This window comes from Triticum dicoccoides, chromosome 2A, assembly GCF_002162155.2.
Source record: "Triticum dicoccoides isolate Atlit2015 ecotype Zavitan chromosome 2A, WEW_v2.0, whole genome shotgun sequence".
In the NCBI taxonomy this organism is placed as follows: Eukaryota; Viridiplantae; Streptophyta; class Magnoliopsida; order Poales; family Poaceae; genus Triticum; species Triticum dicoccoides.
This window is the reverse complement of record NC_041382.1, coordinates 787,034,970-787,044,898: the sequence shown is the minus strand read 5'-3', so window position 1 is coordinate 787,044,898 and position 9,929 is coordinate 787,034,970. Positions and strand designations below refer to the sequence as shown.

Genomic DNA, 9,929 nt, shown 5'->3' with positions numbered 1-9,929 from the left:
GTAGAATGGGATTTCTAAATCTCAGTCAACTGGGACTTAATGAAGTCTCATTCGGTGTTATATTCGTCGGATCTTACTTGGAGACCTGTGTAAAATTTTCTTGTAAATTATTTTCTTCATTTTTATAGTTCCGTCACTTGTTATGTCTCGGTCACAGAGATCTAGTCACAGCGTTACTAGAAGTACCACGCGCTAATGAGCTTTTGGTCATTCTCCTTGCGTTGCTGTTTTTTTTTTTTTGAGAAATCTTTGCGTTGCTGTTGGAGTACGTTCAGTAGAACATAAAAGCCCACATAATCAATCACTCACCAAAGTGGCTTTGTGCGCACGCGCAGCCCAACCCAGTAAAGATTAGGTTAGCAAAGACGTGGGATATCGTTACTAATAGCCTGTTAACCGTTCGGCGTTTCACTGTATTCCTTCACTTCACTCAGGGTGTGCGTTGACCTGAGAGACTCATTCCCTCCTCCTTCACTAGGCTGGTAGTAAATCTGAATCTCCATTGCTTGACTCCGCAGCAAGGAGCGTGGCCTGTCCAGGTAAAGTAGTACTAGATCTTGTCTCTGTCTGGGATTCTCCGTGTGCAGATTCAGCATAAGTCGCGGATCTCTGCACATTTATTTACCACTAATTTGCAGCTAGAGAGGCTTGTTCCTTGCTGCTGCTGGGAGTATTTTGTTAAATGTTTTCGTTTTCCGGTTTACAATAACGCTAAAAACTATTGTCTCTATTTTGGGTCGTCGTTGTTGAGTTGGCTAGCTGTTTTGACTATAATGTTTTTTCTTTTGTGGCAGCCAGCGGGTTGTTGCAGCAGCTCTTTTGATGTGTTTTTTGTACTGTGTGTTGGAATCTGATTGTCTTTATGGTGGTTTGCTACGGATCCTTGTGGTTCTCTGCGTTGGTTGTAAAAAGTTAGACCTGCTTTTTTTTTTTCTTTTTTGCGAATAAAAAGTTTGATCTGCTTGTTTGCTATGTTACCTTCTAGTCGATCTGGGGGCAAGCTTTAGTGCGGCTTCAACTTCTAGTCTAGCTGTAAGTTCTATTTGGGTTGCACCGGGATGCTTTCTCTGTGTTATATTCCGTTGATTCCGGCCGTGAGGCCGTGGTGTTTTGGACCAAGTATAAGGAACAGTAGTGTGTTGTTGCTTCATATATACTTCATTAATTTTCTACCTGAGAACTTGGGAATTTTGTTGTAGTGGCTACGCTCATACATATATAATGAGTTTGCTCCTGTTTCCAGGTTAATTACATCATTCATACGTACATACATAACAGGTTTGGTCATGTTTCCAGGTTAATTACATACTGACTGCAAATGGAGCAAAAAGCTTCTAATGCGCAAAGTGACCTAGAGCAGATGTTAGTCGATGAAACAATTGAGCCCAAGGCCTTGCCGTTATCACTCTTGAAGGACATCACAAATGATTTTTCCGATGACCGGGAGATTGGAAGAGGTGGATTTGCTGTGGTTTATAAGGTGTACATTCCAATCTTGAATCACACCGTTTTTGAGAACTCATACTGATGCTAACACTTGTGAGTGATAGGGAGTACTTGGTGACAGGTCGGTTGCCGTGAAGAAGTTGTCCAAAGCTTATATGCATGAAACGGAATTTGACCGAGAGATTGAATGCCTCATGCGGGCTAAGCACAAAAATGTCGTAAGATTTCTGGGATATTGTGATGATAGACAAAGAAGTGCAGAAACTTATGATGGAAAACTTATCATGGCAGATATACAACAAAGATTGCTTTGTTTTGAGTACATACCTAATGGGAGTCTTGATTTGTATCTTAACGGTACGACCATGTGGCCTCTAACTTTTCTCTTTATTTTCTTCATGCACTAATTCCATAATGTGACATATAAGTAACATAGCATTCATTATACAAACGTGAACACATCAAGTATCTCAAATTATAAACTCGGTTTCTCCTCTCCCCTTGATAGATGCACATCGAGATTGGGATACGTGCTACAAAATAATCAAAGGGATATGTCACGGTCTGCAATACCTTCATGACAATCGTATTATTCACTTGGATTTGAAGCCCGCCAATATACTGCTCGACAATGACATGGTACCAAAAATAACTGATTTTGGCCTGTCAAGACGCTTAGATGAAAATCAAAGCCAAGTGCTTACCAAAAATATATCAGGAACAACGTAAGCTAGCGAACTCCTCTTGAAGCTCAGTCTTTTGTGCTATGTGATTTAATTGCACTCTATTTGTAGATTAATCGATCCGGGCTTTTATATTTTCATACAGGGGATATTTGGCACCAGAACGATATGAAGGGAGTGGAATCACACGCAGCGGTGACTTGTATAGTCTTGGTATTATTATTATGGAAATACTGACCGGGCAGAAGGGGCATCAAACTAGTGAGGATGTAAGAACAAAAATATATGCCATTGTTACAGAGATAAAACCTCAATTTCCTTTTTGGCCAAGAAGGGTCAACTTTAAAATAGATGTCATGCTTTTAATTCACATATATTCATTTCATTTTAGTTTGAGATGTTGCATAGTGTCATTTATGGAAGACACTTGTAAAATTACCATTTGCTAAGGGAAAACATGAACTTAGTTCTTATGAAGAATAAATAGGAACTTAAAAGGTATACAAGTACCCAAGTCTTTGAAGATAAGAAATGGACATATTGTAGAACCCCGGAACTACTAAAAAAGTACAGGAAAATATGGAAAAAAAAAGGTCATACGAATAAATATAATCACATAGGTTATTGTTTGCAGGAAGGACTTTACATTTCATTTCTACTTGTTTTGGTTGAATATTAAAGTGCAATTTACATGGTCAATAGATCTGACTTGAAATTATTGGGACTCGGTTTACTTTTTGTCAATTTTTTATTGTTAGTTTGCTGCCTGAATGTATGTTGTCAGTATTTTTTTTTGCAGGTATGTTGTCAGTATATACTGTAGATATTTGATTTTTCCTATATACAAAGATGTTGCTGATCCATTTCATAGACCACAACTCACCATTGCAATTCTTTTAGGTACTTGAAAGTTGGAGTGGTAGGTTGGAGAGATCAAAACAAGACACACTCTACGAACAAATACGTGTATGCTACGAGATAGCTTTAAATTGCATACAGTTCAATCCAAAGAACAGACCATCTAGTGCACGAGAAATGATTGACCGACTTCACCAAATGGAAAGTATCCAGGTAAATTGAAAATTTGAGAGTTTATGCATTTATTCCTCTAATTCCGAGTTGCTACATATGCCACTCGGATTCATACACTAGTACAATTTGTGCCGCTAGAGTATGGGCTTTGATGCTCTAGGAAAAGGGCCAGGAGTCCCGTGACGCTAGTTGCTCCCATAATGCTAGTTGCTTTAGTCGCACATCCCTGTTTCAACACTAAAATCTTTCCCACGGTCAGGTCAGTGATAACTGGCTACTAGTGGCGTGTGTCTTATCATGACTCGAAGGTGCCCATGTGAACTTGCATACCACTAGTAACTATCTGTCGATTTTTAAAAATACACCATATTTCAATAGCACACTCAGAGAAAGGTTGCATGTTAGTTTAAGTTCATAGAAGAAAATTTATGATCCATTCGATAATTCAAGGGTCCTACTTGTCGGTACTAAAAGGATGAGCATCTTAATTTCCATCATTTTTTTCTCATATCTAACTGCTAAAGTTTACCCAGAAGACCACAACCAAAAACTCGATATATTTCCATCAAAGCCGAGCACAGTGTGTACACGAAGCAATATGATGGTGACCAGCATGATTCGTTGTTATACACCTGGAAAATGCATGAGGGAAATTAGAGCATTTTCAATAGGTGCCCTAAAATAGGGCACCAAAATGTGCTTAGACCAAAATTTGTAACACTAAAAAGTGCTTTTTATGGCACCGAAAAGCGTCCATCTTCAACAGTTGCTCTAAAATAGGTCACTTCCAACATGCAAACAAATTATTTCTAAACACACAATGCATAATTCACGTCAAAAAATTTAAACATCCTAAACATTGTAACCATTAAAACTAGATAAACATTGATAAGAGATCACCCTACAACTTGATTCCTAAACATCACTACTGGTCCGACTTATAGTCGGTGTTGATGGATCTCCAAAGTGGCATGGTCTCCTCATCGGAGGAGTCCATCTCCTCCTCCTCCTCCGACTCAAGGTTGATAAGTGTCTGTGGGCTAGACTTATCCTCATTATTTACCTCCTTCTCATGGTCTGGATTCCAGACGAATTCTAAAACCTCGCCATAGCCATTGCATCACTCTAGTCTGGAATAATGCATATCTCCTCCTCCTCCTCCACCTCCTCCTCCTCCTCCTCCTCCTCCTCCTTCTTCTCCTCATCCTCATTGCATGGCACAATGGGGTCGACGGACCAATGAACTTCGCACCCTCACAGGATGCGATCTCCAGGAAGTTCATCTGCTCTCGCAGCTGGCCGAAACGCCAAACGGCGATCTCGTAAGCTTGTGCGGCGAGGTCGGCCGTCATGACGTCTCGAGCCAGTAGCAACGACTTTTGCACTAGAACTCCACGACGAAGCGGCCGGAGCCCCGCGGCCACAACCCCTTGACACCCTACTGGCTATTGGACTTGACGTTCAGTGGCATGGAGGCGGCGTGGGTGTGACGATAAGAATGAGATGGTGGGTGATGCGGTCACGACGGCGCAGGCCGGATTCGGTCGTGCGACGGCAACGATGGGAAGAAGGTGTTGCATCGTCAGAACGGGGACGGACGGTGGTGAATCGGTAGGTGCGGCTGCGATGGCAGCGCAAAGGTGGTATGACGGAATTGGGATGCGCGGCCACCGATTTTGTCAGTGTGGCAGGCGGCGACGACTGGTAGGGGCAAATCCATCGCAACATGCGGCGGGATGGGATTCGGCCCAATTGGTGGCGGCGGCGGCGCCGAGGTGATGCAGCTACCGCATGGGGATGGGGGGGGGGGGTCGGCACGACCGTTTGCTATTTGCGCGGTTGCTTTCTGTTTTGCGGTAGCCACCCAAGCTTTTCAAATTTGTAGAACCATGTATTTTGAAGCTACCCTAAATTTGGAGTAAAAAAATGTGCAGATAGAGCATCTATCGGAGCAGCGTTTATGCCCCTTCATGCCTAAAAACTGTTATTTTTGCAAATAGGGCACATATTAGAGGTGCTCTTAGGTCCATTTGATCAGGAGCGATTCAACAGCTAGTGCGGCACGGGGCCGATCCATTTATGGAAATCAGCCGGCCGGTTTCATTGCTTTTCCAAAAATGTTTCTAGGGTTTCTTGTTTCGGGAGAGACGTTTTGGACCTCAGGACAATAATTCAAAAAAAAGGAGTTAAAAAACAAAAAACTAATTTGAATTGTATTGACAGTGAACATGTTGATATCTTGCCGTCTAACTGCATGCAAAATTTCGTGAAGAAATACCATGTGTGGATGTTTGGGGGGAAAAGTTAAGTGCTCAAAAAAGGTTTTTTAGAGCATTGTTTTATTTTACAATTTTTTTGAATTCACTTTTGTGCTCGAGCTTGAAATTAAATTTTCCGTTTCCAGGCGCATGAATAATAGCAAAGGTGAATTTTTGTAGGGCTGGTTTGGCGAAATATTTAACTTTTCTCCTGAGCCGGCTCAACTGCCAGGCTCGGAGTACGGTCTCGTCGAAACGAAGCCTCTACTGCCCGAGAATCTCGGTCCAAGCGGCGAGGCGATGACGGCGACGCACGATATGTTGGAGCAGATGTCGTATCTGTGCGTGAGCGTGGTAAAGGCGCGGGACCTGCCTACCATGGACATGACCGGCGCGCTGGACCCGTACGTGGAGGTGAAACTAGGTGACCTCAAGGGCGTGACGCGGCACCTGGAGAAGAACGCTAACCCGGTGTGGCGGCAGATGTTCGCCTTCTCGGCCGCCCATCTGCAGTTCGACCAGCTGCAGATTATCGTTAAGCACAAGGACGTGCTCCGAGACGACTTGGTCGGCCGCGTCGTCTTCGACGTGGCCGACATCCCGCGCCTCTCGCCTAACAGCCGGCTGGCACCGCAGTGGTACCACCTTTCCGATGCCAACGGCAAGAGGTTTCCGAATAGACATAGCCTGGGCGAAATCATGCTCGCTGTTTGGCTCGGCACGCAGGCCGACGAGGCCTTCATGGATGCGCACGCCCTCTCCCTGGAGGGGCTCACCAACACGCGCTCCCAGGTGTACTACTCCCCCAAGCTCATCTACCTCAGGGTCTCCGTCATCGCGGCGCAGGACCTCATGGGCACTAAGAAGGATCAACCACTAGGGCCGACCATCGCCAAGATCCAGATGGGCAGCCAGATAATGCGGACGCGGCCGGGGCAGCCGCAGGGGTCGGCGAACCCGGCCTGGAACGAGGAGTTCATGTGCGTCGTCAGCGAGCCATTCGAGGACCCGCTTGTGGTGACCGTGGAGGAGAAGGTCGGCACCGGGAGGGACGAGCCCATCGGCCGCATCATCATCCCCATGGCGTCCCCGTACGTGGAGCGCAACGACCTGTTTATGCCGGTGCCGTCCAAGTGGTTCAGCCTCTCGCGTGGGATGACCGGGAGCAAGATCCTGCTCAGGATGAGCCTGGACACGGGGTACCACGTGATGGACGAGCCGCCGGAGTACATGAGCGACCTGCATCCGGCGGCGGCGTTTTGACACCATTCATTACTGTAGCTACCATATTTGAAGTTGGAAATTTGCACGAAAATACATAGCATATACTATATACCTGCCTTTCATAATCAATATATTAACACGTACTGTACTTGTTGAAGAAACTCCGCAAGAGCGCCATTGGCATCCTGAAGGTGGAGATCCTGGGCGCTCGTGACCTGGCCGTGGGCGTGGAGAACCCGTACGTCGTCGCCAAGTACGGCAAGAAGTGGGTGCGCACACGCACTCTCCTCAACACCACCGCGCCGCAGTGGAACGAGCAGCACACCTGGGATGTGTTCGACGTCGGCACCGTCATCACCGTCGCAGTCTTCAACGACTCCCACGGCGCTGCCAATGACCAGAGGATCGGCAAGGTGCGCGTTCGCGTCGCCACCCTCGAGACGGATCGCATGTACACCCAGTACTATCCTCTCGTGGTGCTTACCCCGTCCGGGCTGAAGAAGATGGGGCAGCTCCATCTTGCAGTCCGCTTCACCTGCAAGTCTTGGCCCAAAATGCTGGCAATGTACGGCAAACCACTGCTTCCCGAATTGCACCACACCAACCCCATCTCCGCGCCGCAGATGGACTACCTCCGGTTTAAGGCCATGGAGATGGTGGCCTCGCGGTTGGGCAGGGCCCAGCCGCCACTGCGGAGGGAGGTGGTGGAGTACATGCTCGACTTCGACAACCGCACCTACATGTTCAGCCTGCGACGGAGCAAGGCCAACTTCTACCGGTTCATGGTCCTCTTCTCACCCATCATGGCCATGTGGAAGTGGTTTGACGACGTCTGCAAGTGGAAGAATCCAGTGACGACGATTCTGGTGAACGTGGTATACCTGAACCTGGTGTGCTACCCGAAGCTAATCCTGCCCATGGTATTCCTGTGCTTCATCATGATCGTTGCGAGGAACTACCGGCAGCGGCCGCGGAATCTGCCGCACATGGATGCGGTGCTGTCACACGCGGAGATCGCACACCCGGACGAGCTGGACGAGGAGTTCGACACGTTTCCCGCGTCCAGGCCGGCTGACCTCGTGCGGATGAGGTATGATCGACTACGGTGCATCGCCGGCAGGGTGCAGACGGTGGCAGCGGACCTTGCTTTGCAGGGAGAGCGCCTGCTGTTCCTGCCCCGCTGGCATGACCCCAGGGCGACAACCATCTACATGATGCTCTTGGTGATGATGGCATTCGTACTGTACCTGACGCCGTTCCGGGTGGTGGCCATGGTGATACAGCTCTACTTCCTCCGCCCCCCGTGGTTCCAGAGCAAGACCCCGAGCATGATCTTCAACTTCTACCGTCGCCTGCATTCAAACCAAGGCCTCATGCTGTAAGGTTGATGCACGTAGCATTTGTCTTTTTGTTATTGTTGACTATGTTACCTTTTTTGTGTGCAAAAATGATAGATCTATTATAAAAGTCCATCCGAATACAAAGCATATCAAACAAAATAAAAATGACAATGAGATTCCAAGACTACCAAATGACCATTGCTGCCGCAGAATGAGCCGTTAATGCACCGCCGTCGCCGGTCCCATACCAGATCTGGCTTGACCTTGTCGATGATAGCCGAAAAATCTTTATGTACGTGCCCCTAAGGACCAGTGCCCTGAAGCCGCAGTTGTCGCCGTTGAACTGTTACATACATATGAAACACCACACACATGTTAGAAATATTTGTGTGGCGGTTGTCCAGATTGATGCATGCTAATTTTAGTTCTAGTCATTAATTATTTGCTGGAATTAATCATGTATTTGCCTAATATTATAACAATCTAAATACCTATTTGTAGGCTATTTACTTAGTTCATAATGGCTGGATTCACTGATGCACCGAGGCCAGATAGGTTTACCAGTGTGCATTTTAAGGGGTGGTAGGTGAAGTCGAAGCTCTGACCTTCCTGCTTTGAAAGTTTTCCATGTTAGTGCTGGCATCCAAGATGGAGCCTCTAATGAAGATCAGAGAAAGTTTTACAAAGACAATACTATCTTTGTGGGATGCATTCTAATTGTTCTTGCTGGCCATCTGTGTGATGTGTATATGCACATGCAAGATGGGAAGACACTATGGGATTCACTCCAGTGGCGGAGCTTAGTGAAGATCAACCTGGGCCATCGCCCCCCCTGCCCAGGAGATTTGTTCATATTATCATGAGTAAACTGCCCATAGGTTTATAGAAATCTAGCCTAAACCTGATGTTGGTTGCCCCCCCAGCCCATTTGCCCCTCCTAAGATGTGTCCCAAGCTCCGCCACTGATTCACTCAATGCTAAATTGGGTGCAACAGATGCAGAAAGTGAACTGTACGTCATGGTGACTTTCCATGACGGCAAGATGGTGAATAATCGTCCTGTAGTTCAACAAGCTCATGATATGCGGTGCACTGTGAAGGAACTGGAACTCATTAAATATGTGATTTACCACATATATTTGTGGCTGGTTGCATCATTACAAAGTTGCCTTCTTCATGGAGGAATTTCCCCACTACTTTGAAATATAAGGGATATGCGATATCAGTTGAAAATCTTATGTCCTGCAAGTGCATAGAGTTTAGTTGTAATCTTTTTGAAGTAAGAGTATTGATCCCACAGGGAGCACAAGAACTGAACTTTGTCCCTTACTGAAACTTATGAAATTATTCCTGCAAGTAATTGTAAACTCAAAGCGAAGTGAGGGAGAAAATAAATATTTATTTTGATTAGGTTGCAGCTGGAAAGTTAATGATATTAACATAACTAAGTTAGTGCAGCGGAGCAAGTAACACTTTGGATCTAGCAAAATGATTAAACCGTTCTCAAGAGTCTGGAATTCTCATTGATATGTGTCTCTTGCGACTTATGTAGTAATTGAGTACTAGTTAGCTACTTCAGACATTCTTGACGTTTGAGCTGGGCGGGTCCCGGTATAGAATACGTTCTACTCTCACTAGACTTCGTAATGCACACACCACTACCATAGTGTCCGCACTCCGGTTATCACTATGGTCATTAAGGGTTTCCCTTGGACACAACCTTGCCAAAGGTTATCTGTAGTTCCCCCATCATTTGAAAAGTTGAAGAACTGAAGCTTTACTATCACCTCTAATTTCCTCGGTATCCTAACCTTTACAACAACAGTAATATACTTCGTGGCCTTGCGGCGGAAATTGTGAGTGGGGCCCTTCATAACACACGAAGGTTATTAAACCAAAAATTCAACAGAGTATCTCATATCTTTATTACCATTTTCAACACCTATA

At 45.9% G+C, this 9,929-nt stretch overlaps 2 protein-coding genes across 2 annotated transcripts; both read left to right on the top strand.

Moving 5' to 3' along the window:
• The first annotated feature begins 1,278 nt into the window (after positions 1 to 1,278).
• On the top strand, positions 1,279 to 3,111 carry LOC119357328 (probable receptor-like serine/threonine-protein kinase At4g34500). The gene is made up of 3 exons (XM_037624324.1): positions 1,279 to 1,480; positions 1,551 to 1,803; positions 3,030 to 3,111. The coding sequence occupies exons 1-3, from the start codon at positions 1,319 to 1,321 to the stop codon at positions 3,035 to 3,037; spliced, it is 423 nt and encodes a 140-aa protein (XP_037480221.1). The 5' UTR covers positions 1,279 to 1,318; the 3' UTR covers positions 3,038 to 3,111.
• Positions 3,112 to 4,897: 1,786 nt separating this feature from the next.
• Positions 4,898 to 8,090, top strand: LOC119358501 (FT-interacting protein 4-like). Its single transcript, XM_037625012.1, has 3 exons — positions 4,898 to 4,936; positions 5,600 to 6,672; positions 6,798 to 8,090. The coding sequence occupies exons 1-3, from the start codon at positions 4,898 to 4,900 to the stop codon at positions 8,023 to 8,025; spliced, it is 2,340 nt and encodes a 779-aa protein (XP_037480909.1). The 3' UTR covers positions 8,026 to 8,090.
• The last annotated feature ends 1,839 nt before the right edge of the window (positions 8,091 to 9,929 follow it).